Below are 20261 nucleotides of genomic sequence, written 5' to 3'. Positions count from 1 at the left end.
CTGGTATCAAAAAGCATGAAGAGCATGAAGGGTAGAATTGCTGGATCATCACTACAAACAATTTAAGCGAACTTTTATTGAAGCATTAAGTTGTGGTACAGATATTTTTAAATGATCAAAGTCTAACACCACAGAAATTATAAACACCATACTCCCCCCATCCTGATCACCCTAGATAGTTCAGTAATCCATTCAACAGCTTTCATTTTTATAGCCAAGGCTTAAGCTTCTATTTGTAAATTGTGTATTTCAGTATTACTTGAAAAGGGATCTTCAGTCTACTTAAAGGACCTCAAGCCAACAAATGTCAAGTCAGTTGGGACAACGTTCAAGAACAAAAACACCACTGAAATATTGGTCCTCAGTATTAACACCAAAAAGCATTAGTGCCATTTACAGCATGTAGTTGATAACATTGGTAAAGAACATCAACAATATGCTTAAAATTAAAAAAAATCAAAATGTTCCAACCACTTGATTTCTAACCAAGCAGACTTTAGTTTAGAAGCACTGAAAAAGTGCTTCATTTATAAATACAGAAGGAACAAAAAAACAGTGTCAAACCAGAGTCAAAACATTGCAAGGACAAGAGGGGGAAAAAAAAATATCTCAATTTCATAGTTAATATGCTGGTCTCACAGCTGTTAAAATCCCAGTATTTGCAAACATAGCTGAAAGTGTGCCAGCTCTTTAAAGCCTGCATTTTAGTCAATACCCATTAAAGTGACTTTGAATTACACACTTATTCATGCCCTATGAATAGCATTCTACTTCACTTCTGTCCAGGTGTCCCAGACAGTTCTTGTTCTATGCCTTCACTTAATGCCCTCAAGTCACAGTAAGAGGAACCACCTTAAGTAATTAGGAGGAAAAAACAGATGAAGTCACAACACTCAAATACAACAGAAGTCACATGCACAACAATGTCACAGGACTGTCACAAGATAGAGGCATTAGCTTTGCTCAGAACAACAAAATGAATTGACACTGGACCAGTTTAGAAGCACTCTTTACAGTTAGAAGTGGTAGATCACAGGTTTTACTGAGAATAATCCAAACCAATCAACACACCCAGACTGGCAAATTCCACTCCTTCACTGGATCTACCTGCCAGGGCTCAAGAGCACCAGCTTCTTAGTCTGACATAACTGGTGATTAGGAAAGAGAATGTCTGGTGCCATTATGAACTAGCACTCTGCAAAGCTGCCACACAGCCATGGCAAAGCACTTTCATCCTGACTCAGCTCTTCCCCTGTCAAGACTTGGACCTTCTTCAAATTCTGCTATCATGTAGCAGTGTGACAGCTTGGGGATGTGGACAGATAAATGAGCATTAAGATGAAATTTAACCTGCATTAGTACCTATACCCAAGTTCCTAAAGGTGAAAGACCAATGCATTAGCCCACTGCTACAGTATAGCTGAGCAAATTCCTATAAGCTTTATTAGAGCATGAAACATCAGTCTGATTTAAAAACAAATCAACCACCACCTGTAGTAGCAAAACAATTTGTAACTGTTTTAAGAACTTTCTCCAAACATGAAAGTGTTAATTAGGAATCAGTTTCATTAGAAATCATAGAAGTTTGTCAAAAACTGTTTTAGACTGAAATCACAACACAGAGTGACAATTTAACAGAGAACTGTCCCCAGTGAGTAGGTTGAGGCTAAAGTCTAGTGAGGACGAAAGCCTTGTCTGTGGGGAATTTTTGGTGATACCTGGAGAAAAACTATACTGTGTGTAATTCTACCTGAATCATTTTTACAAGTGTTGGAAAGTTTCATACAGTAAGATTTTTCTACATGCACTTCAATTTCACAGCAAGAGTGGCATAGAGTACCTAAACACAGAAGAGAGCATTCATGCAAGATATCTAACTCCTTGATATAATAATGCATACAATTCAAAATGGTTATACTATGATTACACCTAGGGCTTTCCACAACTACAAGGTGGTGGGAGTGGAAAGCATGGCCCCCTGAATCAATAACTAGAAAGCAACCACCACCTTCTATATGGGATTTCTTTTTGCGCTTTTTCTTCATTCTTAATCAACTGTGCTGTTGCTGGCGATTTTTTGTAAAACTGGTAAAAACAAAATTATAATCACTGAATTGGGCAATCTGGTGATCAAGACGTTTAAACCCCTCAATCTTCTGGGCAGAAGAAAACACTGTACGACATTTAGAGCTCTAGAAAACAAAAAAGTGAAAGTTACTTTTTTAAACTTTGCATTTAGAGATTACTAGCACAGTATGTATTTTGTGTGATTCCAGTGATACTGTTACAAACATACTTCAAACCCATGCCTGACAGTGCTGTGGGAAGTTTCAATCCCAAGCAAGGATTCTGCTCCCCAAGTATGGTATTGCTTTTCTATGAACCACTATGGGGACTGGAACACCTCTCCTATGAGGACAGACTAAGAGTTGGGGTTGTTCAGCCTGGAGAAGAGAAGGCTCTGGGGAGACCTTACTGTGGTCTTTCAGTACTTAGAGGCCTATAAGACAGACAGGGATAAACGTTTTAGCAGGGCCTGTTGCAATAGGACAAGGGGTAATGGTTTTAAACTACAAAATGGTAGATTTAGACTAGATAAGACATTTTTTACAATGAAGGTGGTGAAGCACTGGAACAGGTTGCCCAGAGAGGTGGTAGATGCTCCATCCCTTGAAACATTCAAGGCCAGGTTGGATGGTGCTTTGAGCAACCGCTCCATCCCTTGAAACATTCAAGGCCAGGTTGGATGGTGCTTTGAGCAACCTGATTTAGTTGAAGATGCCCCTGCTCACTGCAAAAGGGGTTGGACTAGATGACCTTTAAAAGGTCCCTTCCAACCCAAACTACTCTATGATTAGCTGGCAGCATCACCATTAACAGCAGCACTTCTACAACTGACAGCTGCTGCCAAATCCAGAAAAATGCCAAAGCAAGAAGTCATGCCCATATAGAACTGCACAGAAAGCTGTTAGAATACTGAGATTGGGCTGCCTTATCTTAGTATTTCTTAAGTTTTCTGAAGATTTAGTAGGTGCCAAAGTGATAAGAGTATTTTTACTTCCCAAAGAAACTACAATCCAAATATACAGGCAAACTGGAAACAGCTAACACTCCAGTAAAAAAAAATCTCTAGCCTTGTTTGTTTGTGTCTACATGTTATTTCAGGAGCTGACAAGCTAATACAAGAAAACTCACCTGATTAACAAAGAGGGTTGTCACAAATTTTCCTGGCTTGAAAACCTCTACAACTTTTCTAATCAGGTCATCATAAGAGGTCTGACTTATGTTTGTTTCAAAACTAACGTAAGAAAACTCTGGTTCTGGAGTGATGTGAATAGTCCAGTAAGTTCCCTGGAAAAAATTAAATACAGTATTACTGCCAAATAAATACTAGTTACTTGAACATTAATTATCAGTAAGCGGAAAACTTACATCCGATTTCATCCCATTCATTGAATACCCACAAGGATTGAACATTGTAGCATCAATAACAGAACCTGGTATCAGGTCACGAATTCCACTCATCTGAAATAGAAGATTACACCACTCAGATTAGCGTCATCCTTACGCTTGTTTAGATTTAAGTCCAAGGCAGAATGAACACTGATTTAGGGGACAGGACACCAGAATTCTCCCATTAACAAGTCAGTTTTATAATCTGTACCACTGTAGATGAACATCTGTGCATCTTGTCACTTACCAAGTAAGTGACTGAATGCCAAGTTGCATGCTAGTCAGATACTTTGCTTCCTACAGAACCAAGCTGCATATCTTCAAGACAAGGGAACAGCTTAGAATTCTAAAACATAATTGCTTCTGCAACTAAAATGGAAAAATTGAACTCCTGTTCAACCAGTATCCACAACAAGAAGGCTGCTTACATTTACTCCAGAGTAAGAATATACTACTTCATACTCTAGAATGAAGTGTAATCCCAAGCACTCAGGTTTCCCACACAGTACCTGAGATAGAGCCCAATCTCAATGCAAATACAGTATGATAACCAAAGCTTAAGATGGAAATCAATGTACTTGTCAGAAACTTGTTCCTGTCACAGGACTGTTCCATTGGGAAAAAGGAGAAAAGGAGGCAAAAGCCACCAAGTTGTGCTTAGACCTTAAATCTACCCCACACCCATAACCAAACAGTTCCATGATTTAACCTTAATTTTGATATCTAGATTAACTTGGCATTCATTATCTTCAGTCCAAGTCTTACTCCTTGTAATCTCTATCCTTCAATGGAAGTTACTCAATTGTGGTTTTATTCCCATTTCTCCATTTTTTAGAAGATAAGCTTCCAATCACTCAAAGCACTACAAACTACTCCTTTCAATAGACTAAACTCGGGTCATTGAATATGTGAAGTTATGTTCCCCAAAACATTCTAGAACTAAATCTGTTTTACCCCCAAAACATTAGCCTGATATTTTCTGAGCTCTTTCCTACCACAAAGCAAATCCTGTATGAAATGGTAAGTGAAGCATTTTGTTGCCCGATTTCCACCATTCCCCAAAATGCCCAGTTTCCAAGCAAACATACACGAGTGACATCATTTGCAGTAACACCGTCTTTCATGTAGAACTGGTCCATAACTACTGGGTCAAGCTCACTCATCAGAATTTCCAGTGTCTGATCAGGCTGATTGGATATCCGACTCTCTGGGAAATCCAGGGTGTACAGGTACCTATATAAAATACAAATCATATATGTAATAAGTATTACCAGCACCAAGCTAAAAGTTCTGCTGTAAGCCGCAAGATTTCAAAGTCTTCACATACATACCAGCAATCAGAATTCATACGCCCCATGCAATAAGCTGCTCCATCTAGACAAGACAAAAAGTCTCCAGTTAATGTACCACAGCTGATCCTTTATGTAAAAGATTAGCTTCATTTCATATTTAAAGATAGTAGAAGTCTTTCACAGAACACCAAGAGGTTCACTGATACAGCCCGTATCTGTATCAAATAACCAGGTATCTGACTTCAGGAACGTAAAGCCAACAATCAGAAAAACAGGCTCCCTTGGAACGTCATCTGGACACCCCAGTTCAGAGCCTACTAGCAGGAAATTCCAATTAAAGCTTTAGCTAGGCAGAGAAGGAAACCCTAGTACCCTTAAGCATCTATTTAATGAATTTACAATTAGCATTTATTTTCAAATAACTCAGATAAGTACTACAGCTTCCATGTTACTTCAAAAAACCTTTCTGCCAGTAGTTAAAATTCAAAGTTACTCTTGCAAGGTTTTAGATTTGTTATCAAATGTTTAAATTCAATCTTTAGTGCAGTGACTTTTCTGAGAAAAGCTTGTATTTTATGCATACATTTTTCTTCAGTGTATTAATTACCTTAAATTACTATCCCACCTTTCTAATGAGGCTTTTAGGGTTAGTTCTGTAGACTGAAAGTCTGAAGATGACCTCAGTTAAGGCAGGGCGCCAAGTATCAAGCCTAGTATGATTTAAATTTTGATCTTAGCAAGTTAGTGTCAGAAATCCAGAAAGTATTTATAGCTTTTGATTTTGATGCAGCCAAAGCCTGTGCTGGCTGCAGAACCACAAGGACGGCTGAATGAATGGCCTGGCAGCCTGTGCATATTGTACTGGTTTGTCACTTCTCATCAAGAATTCACACAGGCTGTGCAACTTTGCTGGTTTCATGAACTTACTTGGGAAAATTTCATTAAGGAACTCTACTTCTTCCTGGAAATTCCTATGTGGGTACTCCTGGTGGGAAGGCTTCATGAAATTCTTACGTGAATAAAAGAAGCTCTGAAAAAATGAAGGTGCATCTTAGATATTGAATATATGCATTCACCTTAAATCTAAAAATAAGAAATGCTTGCATTTATCTAGATAAGCTTCCACAGGATTTAAGTCTTCATTATCAAAACACTGCTATCTGTATTTCCATTTCAGAGACATATGGTTACTCCTAGCTTAATCTGTAAGCTCTAGGAGACAGCTTCCAAATTTGTTTTCCACAACAAACATTAGCAACTTCAGCAGTGACAACATGGATATGGAAGTCTTCTACCTGTAAGTAATCTTAACTCAGCATCTGTAAGTTAGACAAATAGAAGGCGAAATCCTGCAGCAGAGCAAGCAATCTCATTATTACAATCTTCCCCTTACAGAAAACATACTTAAATGGCAAAGAAAGTTTCAGAATATTTAATAATAATTTCATTTTAAGTATTAGTAAAAAGCTTTTTGTATATTCTAAGGAAGAAGCAGCGGTTTTGGCACCTTACCTGAATTGAGTCAAACCCACTGTACTCCCTAGCAAGCTCCAACAGGGGAACCAGTGCTTGCAGTAAGAGGGTGGTACCACACGTCTTCAAAATGAAACGTCTCTTGGAGACAAACATGCTACTCTCACTGAAAAAAAAAAGTTAAAAATATATTAATGCTCTATAAACACAACAAGCCAGGAGAGAATGGTTAAGATGGTAGTTCTCATCCCAACCAGCTGCGTTAGCGTAAGTCAACATTCAGCATATGGTACATAAACATGCTTGGCAAATGGATCAAACCAATAGATTTCAGCTAATATTTGAGAGCTGATGTGATATCCCAAAACAAATACCTGCTGCAAGCATGATACTACACAGCTACCACACTACAGGAAAAGAGCTACTACAAGCACTACATATACTCCAGCTATTTAAGAAATACAAACATGCTGTGAAGTGGGTACACAGAGACACACTAATTAATTTCTTAACCCAGACAGAACAGGGTAAAACTTGAAATCTGACTTTCTCAGCTGAAATAAATCCCATGAGGAAGTGAACTAGAAAAAGGCAAAAGCCTTAACAGAATTTCATAAATTTTCTGGCTGCAACTTCTAGGAAAGCAGTAAATCAGCACCTGTCCACAGAAACAGGAAGTATCATAATGAGAGAGTAGATGCAGCCATGAGATATGCCTTATACATAAGATGCAGGAATTAACTATACATAAACTATTAAGTCAGATACTTAACTACAGTCCCACTGAACTGGAGATAAGCATTGATACTACATCCAGAACACTTAACACACATAACAAGTATCTTCTCACCAAGTAACTGAACAATGTCAATAAAAGTCCTGCAGAAATAACTCAGTCTGGAATACTGTTTAAGAATTCAAAGTCAAGGTTATATTTCATCCAGGATACAGTTGTAACTAGTTATAATCTTTTCAGAATTTTGTTTTAAATATGAAGCTTGCAGAAATGAGACTTCAGCACAGTTTCTCTGACTAGCTTGCTCTTAAACCAACCTTGCCCTCAAGGCAGTCTTTTAGAGTACAAAAGCTTCAGTTTTTGTCATCTGAAGTAAAACAGAGAATGTCCATGTGTCTGTAAAGTTCACATAGAAAAAGCATGAAAGTATTCTGCAGGATGAAAAACACATGGCAAAAGTAGTGTCCTTGCAACTAACTGCTGAACAAAAATTCCAAGATTTCAGGAAAGCTACACTTTTACAGATGTCCTTAGCTAAGCTGCAAGAGTTGTTCCACTTCACTGCATTATCTGGAGTTAAAGCTGATCTACTGATAAGAGTTTTTGCTGATCTAAAAGTGACACCTACATGCACTGTTCTGCTGAAGTAATCCTAAACCTCTTAAATTGGGAGACTGATTTACCCCTGGGCAAAATTCAGTGATCAGGTGCAGAAACACCACAACTCCATCCTTAATCCGTTTAGTTAGAGAAAAAAGACAAGCACTGATGACTATGAAGACATTTACACTAGTGAACAGAAGCCACAGTACTGTGATTAGCAGACCCCTGCAAGTTCTAGTCATGAACAGCAGAATCTTAACCCCAGACTGGATTCTGAGCCAAATGGATCCCGTATGACAACTCTAACTTTTTTACCTCTTCCAGACTAAAAGAATAAGCTAATGGCTTACCTGAGTACATAAGCTTCCTGCTTGTCAGTTTTTGTCACACTTATGATCAAACAATGCACATTCTCCAGAAGTTTGTCCCACTCAATCCTGTGAAGAAAGTATAGAAGAGCACAAACAGGTTAAACTGAAGCTTTCTGGGACTCTGGGTAAAAAGCACAGCCCAAACAAGACTACAGCTCTTGAGTTGCTGGATCTGAGAGACAAAAGGCGAAGACTTTTTATACAGGAACTGTGTATCATCATAGAGTAATATCCAATTCTGAGCTCCTGATGGCTAAGTATTCCTCAAGATCTGTTAGTGTAATCTGCTGCACAAGGACAAGTGTCAAACAGCAACCCCAAGCTTCTAACTAGGCAAGCCAAGATAACCTTAAGTCCTGCATCCCACATGTACTAAGCTAAAATTAATTGTTAACTCAAAGTATGCTTTTCAATCTCCATGTACTTCACAGTAGTCACTGGCAACTACTAGAGTAATAAATGATTGTTTATTTTGTCCAATATTGTTTTATTTGTCCAATTTAGAGTCAAGTTCATAATTCAATTGAAAACCAGCCTGAAAAACTAATACCTCTCAATTACCTGAATTCCTCTTTGATCAATCAGGATCACAGAATTCTTTCTACCTCTAGAAATTATAGGAGACTTATAGCAAATATTTTAGAATATTTACTTCCAAGAAAATGAACGTAAGTATTTTCACATAGTGCAAGTTGAAGCTACAGTGCTAGATTTTAGTATAGTGGTAGAAGATTAGTATGTCAATTCTTTACTGAGATTACTAAAGGGATTTTATTAAGAAACTGACAAAAAAAAAATCAAAGGTTTCAAATTAAGCCCAAAAACTTTTAAAGTACTCACAAGAAGTGACAGACTTGCAAAAACCTACTTCGGTTGTCACTTCAGCCTTGTGTCTACACCAGATTAGTACAATCCAACATCATCAAATTTGCTATCAAGCAGACAGTAACAGATACAGCTTCAAGAATGACAACTGCCCTACTTCTCCCATCCCTCCCTTCCTACAGCATATTACACTAGCTGGTTTGTGCTGCCTCTTGTGCTCAGACCTGCCCCAAACTAAGTTGGCCAACCATTAGAGCTGAAACAACTATAGGACCTTTTGAAGTTGGGAGCATGAAGTATTGCAATTTTTTCATCACCAAGCAAGCTATTGGATTGGCTCAGCCACCCATATAACCATCAGTCTAATCCCACCACAGGACTCAGACCTCTCTCCCTTTGACACTGTAAAAGCTCTATAGCTGTACTTCAGGACAGAGCACTCACTGTTCATTCTACCATCAGGATTCTTCCAGCAGCCATCAATCTTTCTCCTTAGAAAACTTGTCAGTCTGCAAAGTCAAAGTTTTAGATTCTGCTGTACACATCACTAAAATATATCCAGATGTTCTTCACTTCTCTAAACACCCCAGCAAATAAATGCCTTAATTCTTCCCTCACTTGAGAATGCCTCCTGAAACTGAACTCTATCTTTCCTACTAATACTTGGGGATCTTCCATTTTAACGTGTGTATGACAGTAAACCAGTATATTTATAGAGAAGTCGACTAGAACAACATACTTAACTTACAGACTCCCACTACAGTCTCTTTTTAGATGAGCCTGAAGCTATTAAGAGTTTGAGAATCCTATGCATCTTAAAATCCCTCATAATTAAGTGCACATCTGAACAAGTTTGAATTCAGTGATACAACTGGATACTTAAAATCGAAGTAGGGTTTTCCCTATCACCCCAGTTTGTGAACCTTGATGAAATACTCTTCTGCAGCTATACACATGACAGCACAGACCACTCAAATCTGCATATCAAATAAAAACAGCTTGTTCATAATGCTCAGATAAAGTCCCACACATTTATTCAGCTCTACGCTTCTGTCATTAACTGACTTTAGCTTAGCTCCCGATACTCAAGTTTATATGAAAATGCAAATGTCTGTCTTTTAAAAATAGGTACAATATGAACTAATTCACTCTTTGCATTTACCAGGTTTTTCAGTGTTCCTAGATATCACACTACTTTGCTGAGGACTCGAGGATTTCTTTTTCTCTGGAAGCTACAGCACACCTGCATAAATTTGCCAGCCTTACTATCTTCCCTCTAATATCTTGTTATACTTTTCCTGTAAATTGAACTAGGCAATGTCTTAATTTGTTCAAATCATTCCAGCACCGATACTTTATCCGCCATTAAAGAAACACCCAGCATCTGACATAGCATTTACGAAAGCTGAGGCAGAATTCCCTTACACTGCCTGATGCTGAGCTGCAGTAACCCCATTTGTACATTACTATCAATCTGATTTTGTACCTGCTTCAGTATTAATGGGTATGTAACTATCTCAGGCTTTGCAAGAGCATATGTCTCAACCTTCTCAAGTTTCTTTCCTGGTCAGGCAGCCAAAACCTCAGCTTTATGTAGACCAATGAGAATTTTCTACAAGTATCACTGTAGTGCAGTTCCATGCAGACATTTCAGGAAAATGGCTCATTTAAATTTCAATCACATTTGCAAAGGAAGATGTAACAATTTTGGGGTTGAAGTCCAACAGTGAAGGATCACTACAGCATACTACCAACAATACAATATATTGCATGCTAAGTCCAAAGCCTACCATTCAAAATAGTTCCTAGTTAATCTTCTTAGTACTACAGTTGGTATTTAGGTACTCTGGCTGAAATCCACAGTTGCACAAGACCTTTGCATATTAGAATTCCACTTGATTCTTCACTATTCCACTACAGAAACCATAGCTAAGCATATGCTAAATGCTCATACATTCAGCCTTAAAAGGAATAAAGGATAAGTTCATTTGATCTGATTAGAGTAGCATTAAGGAAATAAGCCTACAAGTTGAGAAACATACAAGACATCAGGCTTGATCCAGAAGCATGCATAAAATAGTACTCACAGGGTTGCAGCACCTAGGAGGAGACTTGGCCACATTAGGGAGAAGTTTTGCAGAGATACTGGCCTGTACCTGTAGGCATTTTAAAGTTAAGCACAGAAAACTATAGAAAGGCCATCAGCATGCTGGATTTGATCTCAATATAATCTATTTAAACAAGATGACCTTAGTATTTGACATTTTCCATTGTTTAAAGCAGAGCTAAGGAAGAACATCTGGGACAACTTTGTACCAAGACGACCAAGTTCACCAGAAGTCTAACTCTTGTATTTCTTCCTTTTCTTTAATCTATATAATTGTTACTAGAGTCAAGCAACATCCACCCTCACTTAACCTGAAACAAAAAAATCCACCCTAAAAAGAGCATTTAAATAGTTACCAGTACATGTACTGCAGCTAATCACATTCGGTTAAGTAAAAATCCTCAAAGTTAGTAACTGAAATACTTGAGAACATTACTTCTTATTTCATAACTGAGTGAAGTTTTAACTGGGAAGCAAAACCTCCAACTGAAAAAGGGAACCAAAGAGACTAGCTCTGAATAAAATGCTATCATGGGCTTCTGCTCTTCAAAATTTCCCCTTCAATGGGAAGTCTGTGGATTGCATTACTATTCCCTAAATAATTTCCCATAACAAGATGTCAGGATAACCCCAAATGCTCTGGCAACTGCTTTCCTATACTCAAGCCAAGAGTATCATGCACTGGTAAGATAAGTTCTGCAGCAGACCTGCATCCACTGGAACTCCAAACCAAAAATGCATTTGAGACCAAGTCCTCACTCTTATGTAGGCTTATTACCCACTTCATTCCCAAGCACACCATCCATCTTAAATGGCTGAACATGCTCAGAGAATACCAAGTGAAAACAGAATACATCTACTGAAGTGTGAAAAACTGCCCAGGCTTGAGTAGTAGGAAGCTACTTGTTCTATACTTGATTAGCAGAATATGCCAAAAGAAAAAAATACTACTCCTATGCCTGTGTTGCAGTGTTTAGTGCCTTATCAGCACAGACTTGTTACCAGAGTGCAAATAACTTCCATTCAGACTGCCACCCAGGTATGTCAGTATGGAAAACCTATCAGAAGTATTTTAATTTATGCTTAAAGTGTATCATGAAATGATTAGTCAACAGTCCTTTTCAACCAAATTCCAAACCATTGTGTTTACTCCTTTATTTCATATTTCTGAGAAATAAAGAATGAATAAGCTCTGAATCAAGTTTTCCTTGCTGGATAAAACCATACTTTTGAATGCAGGTTATTGGCCTATTCTGAGCCTTCACCTTCAGAGTAAAACAGGTTCTTAACACAGGAGTCAAGTATGTCAAGCAGTAGCGCAATACTGCTGTTTCAGGCTGACTGGGAAGGGGCTAACAGCAATTTAAAGAGATAAAGAACATCAAGAACTTGTTCCTATCAGCAATTAACAGCCTCCACAAGTATACCATGCCACCAGTGCAATAACAGTACACCTTGCTAACACAGCCCAGACACCACTGGGAGGAAAACTTGTTTTGCACTAGGGTAGGAATTCTTAAGAAATAAAACATATGGAATTCCTAAAGACAGCTTAAGCTGTATACATACTCTTGCACAGCTTTTCATTGAAATAGAACAGCTGTCAAGTCTGCAGTAATCAAAGTAATAAGTATTTTAATCTTGTATTTTACTATAAGACCTTGTTTTTAAAAAAAGCATTCAACTGCAGAGCAACCTTTTATTCTCCCACCTGTTACCTCCTAGGTATTCTTAGAGGCCAATAGATGTATTGATTACCTCATTAGCAGGCTACAGTTAAGTGGGCAAATTCCTACCAATACCAACTACATAATAGTCACAAGCTTTTTCTGCAGACAGCTGCACATGAACTATTTCCTATTAGAATCATAAGTTCATAAACTGTTGTTTAAATAGATTATCTTGAACTATGTTCACATCCTGAGTTTAGACACAAGGCACCATCAGTTTGATAATTCTACTTCAGCAGTATCTGTGGAGTGCACAAAAACCACACACCCTCTCTATGCTCTGAACACAGATATACAGAAAGACTGCATCTCTCATCTTAAACTTAAGAAACTCTCCAGGGACATGCACTAATATAAAGACAAGCACCTGATTGGAAAATTGTACCCACATCAAAAGTGACTCCAAGCAGTACTCCTCACAAACTACTTCTTACAAAGTCCTGAGGCAATTACTAAACACAATTATTCCCAAATGACACAAAGATATTCCAGCAATGGCACAAAGATGGCCACTTTGTAGCTTTTTTAAAGGCTGCATTTCTCCTGTTGCAGATACTGTTACTGCAGTATACATGGAATGGTAACTCCATCCTTTACATCCAAAGATATTCGATGCGTATTCCTAATTCTCTCATATCTGAAGTCAAACCATACCCCAAGATGGTTAAGGAGGCAAGAGCCCCAGTAGGCACATCAAGGCTTCGACAAGACTTACAGGCAACATTCAGGGCAAGTTTGAGTGTAACCTTCAGAAGGAACATGCTGTAAGGCAGCAAGTATCGACCACAAGCCTCCAATCTTCCTGTTCTCCTGACTGCATAAACAACCATTAGGAAAGTCCTCTTAGGAACGTACTAGTAGTTACATATTTTAATAGGATGCTCTATGGAGTCTCACTAAGGGACCAGATCTTTGACAAAAAGTGACTAAGCAAATTATTTACCAGTTTCAGTGGTAAGGTAGGAAAAAATAAGTCTTAACTTCCCACAAGCAGTATCACAGTCAGTAACAGCAGTAGTGAGTGTAAAAGGGCTTGTTCCCTCTGTGTGAAACTACTATTCTTTAATTACAGTTCAGAGAATTACCTGTAATTTTGAACTTGTTTGCTAAAATTGAACATCAATTTTGATAAGGGTAAGACTGAATTCTTACATAAAAGTTCTCCAGATTACCTTTTATCTCCACATAAAAAAAAGCTTGGCAAGTACAGTGATAGAAGCCCTTATCCTGGCACAATCTTGCCTACCCTGCCTTCCTCCCAGTCTCCACACGGAGATGCTCTACATTGGTTTGTTCCAAAGCACTGCAGGAGCAAGAAAAGAATAGGGCTTGTGGCCCAGCCACCTTGAGAAAACAGGCAGATAACACTGCTACAGTCCTTCTGACTGGGGGAAGTGGCAGAGGTGCAGCAGCACTGCAGCAGTGAGTTGACTCAGGCTACAGGGTACATACAGTACAAAGCAAGTACATACAGGACTCATATCAGACGCTTGACTAGATTGGTGCTTAGTTTTGTGTAGCACAGGATGAGAATCTCCCACCAGTATCACTCCATACTGCTCATTACTGCACTGTTTTTCCTCCAATTACTGGTGTGTCTACATAACCGACAAATAGGAAGCACACTGGAGGTCCATAAACAAGCTTAATTTCAGAGTATTCTTCAGTGTTGAAAGCCTGAGATACAGACTCTTAGTACTCGCATCATTAACCTGTGGCTTCAAACTTGTGTACATTCAAGATCATGCTAAGCCTTGAGATGGGAAACAGATAGTTGCACATCACCTGAAGGAATAAATAGCTTATTTTTCTGTGGGGATAGTGAAGGCACTACTCTGTCAGCACAGTTCCAGGACTCACAGCATGTTCATCATGTTTTCAAACCCTCCTTTCTTACACATAGTTTAAGGCTATTTTTAAAAACATGCTTCACAAAGCATACTGAGAACAAGAACTAAAGTGAAAGCAAATTATCGTGAGACCACAAAAACGTTAACTTCATTCCACTTTTGAATATGAGCAGGCATCTTCAGATGCTTGCCACTATTTTAACCACAAGACCTTTTCACAGAAGTGATGAGCAAATGAACAAAATCCCCTCAAATCTTAACAGCAAAGTAAAGCCCCATGTTCAATACTTTAAAGTATTTAGTGGGGACCTCTACTGATTGTATTAATAAGCATAGATCTTCTCTGAAATACTTTACACCTTTCCAAACTCTTCTCTAGAAAGCATGTTTGCCCATGAGAGGAAAAAAATGTGAGAAATTTCTTCATTGCATCAGTTCTTGAACTTTTTCTCCTTTTTCACTGGTGATATCCAGCAAAGGCTTTAAAATATCTAATCCCTAGCAAGCACACGAAATGTAGTTTTTAGCTTTGAACACCAGTTTAGTCATTCAGCAGATGAATGGCTCACATTTCACTACTAAGCAGGTATTACAATACAAAAGGCAAGCTCAACTGGTTTGCAACTTGATTTTAATTTAGCTATTGTTCTAGAGTTTCAGCTTTGATTTCAAGTCCTGTTCAACACAGTTTATTCAACTGCCTTCACAGAACTAGCATAGTGGGATATATTGTCTTCAGAATTTGTTCACTCGCATCTATCAACTGCAATAAACAATTTAATCTGACCATCTTCTGGCAGACAATGTTTATAAAACTTCATTTCTTGCTAGCAACAACGTGGCAATAATAATTACTCCTGGGCACAGGTTAAAAGCAATTTTCAGACATGTAACAGCTTCCTACCAAAAAAGTACACAGCTTCAGTTAACATCTTGTATTAAGAGCCAATTAACACAAAGGCCTTCAAAGCTTGCTCACAGCTCTGAGACCGTGTTAAAGACCACATGTTTAACTGTTAACAGTTTGTATCTACTCTATTAAAGCTTTACAGCCATATCTAAACCATACAAAGGAACCGTCACAATACCTGTTTTGCAGTTACATTAAATGCGCTTGAGCAGTTTTAAAAATTAAAGTTTGCAGTTTTGTAAACATAAGCCTGAGCTGACAAACTGAACGCCAGAGTATGAATGTGTCAATGAGGAAAGCATTTGCAGAATGCCATCTCTAAACTAGAACTGCATATTCCAACACCAGCATATTAATGCAAAGTCAAATGAGTACTTTTGGAATCTTTCACATTTGAAGTCAAACACGACAGGAATGCTGAAGTGCCTACACAACTCGGATCATCTGCACATATTTCAGCCAGGATTTGCAAGGATTGCCTGGACATCACCTGTACAAGTTGTTACCTTGTGGTATCTGCTACACCACTAAATCTCAAAGAACTGTTTAACCACATAATGAATTCCATGTTAGTTAAACACATTATTCAAAAAAGCTTCTCAAGTCAGAAAGTTACACAAGCAAACTACCTCATTACACCAACAGGTCAGAGCTAAACGTGTATTCTGCAGTGCTTCTGGCATGGCAGAAATGCAGCTTCCACTACCCCTGAGCTCGTGTATTGTCTCTATATACACACCGGGACACAGAGGACAGGCCGTTCATTGTTTCAGGAAAGGCAGCTCTGCCTACTGGCAACTCGGATCTTTGGATGGTTAATTTACCAATATACACAACACAGGAGATTTACTGAGAAATACCAAAGGAAAAGACAAATAGCATATGCTAAGCATGCCTTTGACTGGAGACAGGGCCATCATGAACACATTCCAAACATTCAGTACATCACACCAAGCTCTCCTCCAAGCTCCCTGACCAAAGACCACAGGGTAACACTGATCTACGCAAGCAGACCTGGATACACCGAAACCACCGGATCCTCCAGTCACCACCAGACCCCGAAAAGCCGAACGGTTTACCATCCCGACACCAAACCGCTGACGTGAAGTACAGCCTCCAGGTTTGCTCTGTGTGCTTGGGGCAGCTGCGTGCCGGCAGGTGGCCACCGGCTACCTCAGCCCCGCCCCGGAGGGACGGGCCGGCGGCGCCTCACAGCCACGCCGAGGCCGCCACACACGCGCGCACGTGAGGCCGCGCGGGCCCCGGGCGCGCGCGCCCGCCCGCCCCTCTCCCTCCCCGGGTGGCGGCGGCGGCAGAAGCGCCAGCGCATTCCTCACATGCCCATTGGGTGACGGGCGCGGGCCCGCCCCTCCGCGCCGCCCGGCTCCCATTGGCCTCAGCCTGTCAATGGGGGGAAAAAAAAAAAAGAAAAAAGAAAAAAAGAGTCAGCGAGATCTGGGAGCGGCGCCAAGAGACTCACGTGTAAACCGTGGCTTCAGCCACACTTCGGGGGAAAGGAGGAGGGGGGGTACCCCACCCACCCCACCCCCCCCCCCCGCCTCACTCCGGTGCCACGGGAGACACGGGAAGGGTTTCCCTGTACCGCCCGCGTGAGAGCCGCTCCGCCAACCTGCCCGGCCGCACAGTGCCGGAGGTCGCCGCGAAACCGGCCATGGGAGGGAACCATCAATCCTCGTCGGGACGGCAGGAGGGATCTCCCCTTTCCGGCTTCTACGAGCTGGAACCTAGACTCCCGTCCCCCTCTCTCCGCAGTACGACACGGCCGGTCCCGACAGGCAGGGATCTCCCGAGCCCTCCCATCCCGAAGCTGGCGGGGGCAAGGAGCCCCGCCATAAAAATAAATCCTTCCACGGCTCTCCCCGCGAGCGGGGCCAGCCGCTGCCAGGCGACTGCAACGTGCGCGGGGGCTTGGCGCAGAGGGGTGGGCGCCGCTGCCATGCCCCCGGCCGCCAGCAGCACTGCGACACTCCGCCATCCCCCCCACCCCCCCCGCAGGCACCCCGGGCCGGCGCGGCACACGCCCGGCTCTCCTCTCCCTGCCGCCACATGTTGCCAGCAGGGACCGCACGGGGCTGCACGAGGTGGCGGCACGGAATGGCTTCCGCGCCGTCCCCGGCACTGCCACCTCCACCCCCCGCCGCCACCGCCCCGGCCGGGGTGAGGGGAGGCTCCCCGCCTCGGCGGGCCGGCGCCGCAGCCTTGAGAAGGTGGAGGGGGATGTCTCTGGAGGACAGCGGAAGGTCACCCACCCCCTGCCCTCCCGCGGCTGCGGCGACGGTCGCGCCGGCGGTCGGGAGAGGCCGGGGCTGTCATCGAGGGAGGGGGAAGGAGGCCGGTAGCTCGGTGGCCGCGCGCGCCACCAACGGTTCTCCCCGCGCCAGCCCGGAACCAGCCTCCCGTCAGCGTTGCCGCCAGCCCGCGCACGGCCATTACCAACCCCCGCCCCGCTCCCCTCACACACGCACTCTCGCCCGCCGCCTCCCCGCCCGGCTCCGCACCGCCGCCACACCCGGGCCCCGCGTGCGCCGGCCGTTCACCCGCCGCCCGGCCGCTCAGGGCAGCGCTCCCAACCCCCCCGCCAACCCCACCCCGGCCGTTAACGGACCTGGGTATGGTGCGAAGATCGCCGGACCCCTTGCTCTGGTGCGGCTCCTGCTGCGCGGGCTGCTGCCGGGCGAACCACACCTCTAACAGCTTCTCGGTCCCTTCGAAGAAGTGTGCACCGTTCTCCTTCATGGTGAGACAACTCGGCAACCAACAACCACAGAAATTAACGACAACCAAACTACCGCCCCCGGCCGCTACCGTTCGCTGCTGCACGGGCCGCGCTGCCGCCGCCGGGTCCCAGTCCGTCCCGGGCGGGTTTCACCTTCTAGGGGGTGTTTGTAATATTAATTTAAAAAAAAAAAAAAAAAAAAAAGGAATTTTTTTTTTTTTAACCAGCGAAAACCACCCGGAGTGCGCGGCGGCGGATGCGGCGTGAGCGTGTGTGAGAGGGTTACAGTCCGAGCGGGGGTGCGGGCGGGCAGGCGATGCGGTTCGGTTCCTTGTAGTCCGTGTGTTCCCCTGTTACAGAGAAGAGCGTTGAGCGAGCGCTAGCTAATGTCGCCGGCCATACTGTGTAAGCGAGGGGCTAGTGCCCACGCAGCCGCTTTTATTGCCATCGCAGGTAACCGCATGACGTGGGTGCGCGCTTGCTATTGGACCGTCGCTTCCTGGGCCCGCCCTTTCCCGCTTCCCATAGGGCGTTGCTGACGCCTGTCGAGCCATATGCCGGTTCCTGTGGCCCCACCCACTGCAGCCTGCCCGCCCGCAGGGAGCGGGAGCGGGAGCGGGAGCGGGAGCGGGAGCGGGAGCGGGAGCGGGAGCGGGAGCGGGAGCGGGAGCGGGAGCGGGAGCGGGAGCGGCGGGGCCGCCCAATCCCCAGGGCCACGGTGTGGTGTCCGCGCCGCCCCGAGGGGTGAGGAGGAAGCGTGGCCTATGGTCGCGATGGGGGTAGGGGGGGAAGCAGGGCTGAACATGGCCGAGAGCCGCTGGGGGAGCAAACCCCGAAACAAGTCTACGCCTAGCAAGGAGCAAGCCTGAGAATAAAGCCTCTTCCCCGACTGAAGTTGCAGTGCTCCCTCTGCGCCTTACGTTTCTTTCCCTCCGCGCTTCCTCGAACGCGGATTGCTAGTTAGTAAAGAGGGGGCTTAGCTGAGCGTCCAAACGTAATTCTCGCTCCCCTCTTCCCTTCAAGGAGCTCTGCCTGTGTAATCAAGACATAGGAAGTACTTGTACGTGTGTGTATGGCAGAAGGAGCAACTGACCGGGGAGGGCACGTGGAGCCGTGTGCGCCTCACGGGAGAGAAAGCGTCAGCCGGGAGGAGTGGGTGCCTGTGCATGTGTAAATGCCTCACTACCTGCAATATTATTTTTTATATTAAGAACAACTCGTTGCAAACTAAACGGCTTTATGGTCGCTTAAAATGTTTTTCATCATTTTGATAATACCTTGAGTCCAGTATTGCAATGCTTCACTGTCCAAGGAAACCCTCGCTACTGACCAAACGCAGAACAGAGAATACTGTCTGCCCCAATGAGTTTACAATATAAAGCGTGGGACAAGCAGCAGCAGATGGCTGAGGACAGATGAATGAGTCCCTACTAGGAGACTATGAGATAGTATCGGAGAACATAATAGGCAGTGAGCTCTGTCCACCAGCGAAGGAGTGACTCATTGAGTCAGTGAGTCATTCCCAAGGCAGCTGGATGTGAATCATTCCCTAGGTGGCCAGTCACCACTCCGTGCACCCTCAGTTGCAGCCGAATAGCTGGCAGAGAAGCATGTTCTCCAGTGCTGTGGTTTCACTCATTTTTATTAACTTTGTGTAAGTTGTTACTACCATAAAAAGGTTTTGCTTTCTCAACCTGCAGCTCCTGTTCTGCCCTTTATCATTTACTGTTTCTGCCTGCATGCTGTCTCCTTCTTTGTGCCAGTACAAGCACTTGCATGGCTGTGTAGTGAGCCGCATCAGGTTTGATGCTAACTACTTAGTTTTAATCATGGTTAATAGTTTTTAATTGTGATCAGCTTTTAACTTGGTTTCCCAAGACAGTTCATGTCCCAGCTACATAAATGCTTGTGTTGGTATAAAAAAGAGGTTGTGCTTGGGCATGCACAAGGAATTATGGATGGGGAGCACAGGACCACTTGCTTCAGTAGCCACGATGGATTATATGGGCTTAAAGTGCTTATGAAACCACAGCTGAGAGTTCATGGACTCTGTTCAGTCATATTCCCCATTTATTTTTAAGACTGGTATTAAAAATCCTTGTTTCTGGATGCATAATACTAGTTCACAGTCCTGTCTTCTGTTATTTTAATGTTAGTCTCTGGTTTTCAGTCAG

General features: G+C 42.8%; 1 protein-coding gene across 3 annotated transcripts; it reads right to left on the bottom strand.

Moving 5' to 3' along the window:
- Positions 1-56: 56 nt before the first annotated feature.
- On the bottom strand, positions 57-18498 carry AMD1 (adenosylmethionine decarboxylase 1). Of its 3 annotated transcripts, none has more exons than XM_074896157.1 (9): positions 17977-18498; positions 7908-7994; positions 6258-6384; positions 5673-5775; positions 4785-4827; positions 4542-4686; positions 3433-3525; positions 3196-3351; positions 57-2192 (listed from the first exon to the last, which is right to left on the bottom strand). In XM_074896157.1, the coding sequence occupies exons 1-9, from the start codon at positions 18105-18107 to the stop codon at positions 2052-2054; spliced, it is 1026 nt and encodes a 341-aa protein (XP_074752258.1). In that variant the 5' UTR covers positions 18108-18498; the 3' UTR covers positions 57-2051. The 3 variants fall into 3 exon arrangements, with proteins under 3 accessions (XP_074752258.1, XP_074752260.1, XP_074752261.1); XM_074896159.1 differs by lacking the exon at positions 17977-18498 and adding an exon at positions 16365-16454; XM_074896160.1 differs by lacking the exons at positions 4785-4827; positions 5673-5775; positions 6258-6384; positions 7908-7994.
- Between the last annotated feature and the right edge of the window lie 1763 nt (positions 18499-20261).

This window comes from Athene noctua, chromosome 1 (assembly GCF_965140245.1).
Source record: "Athene noctua chromosome 1, bAthNoc1.hap1.1, whole genome shotgun sequence".
NCBI lineage: Eukaryota > Metazoa > Chordata > Aves > Strigiformes > Strigidae > Athene > Athene noctua.
This window is presented reverse-complemented; position numbering and strand designations above follow the sequence as displayed.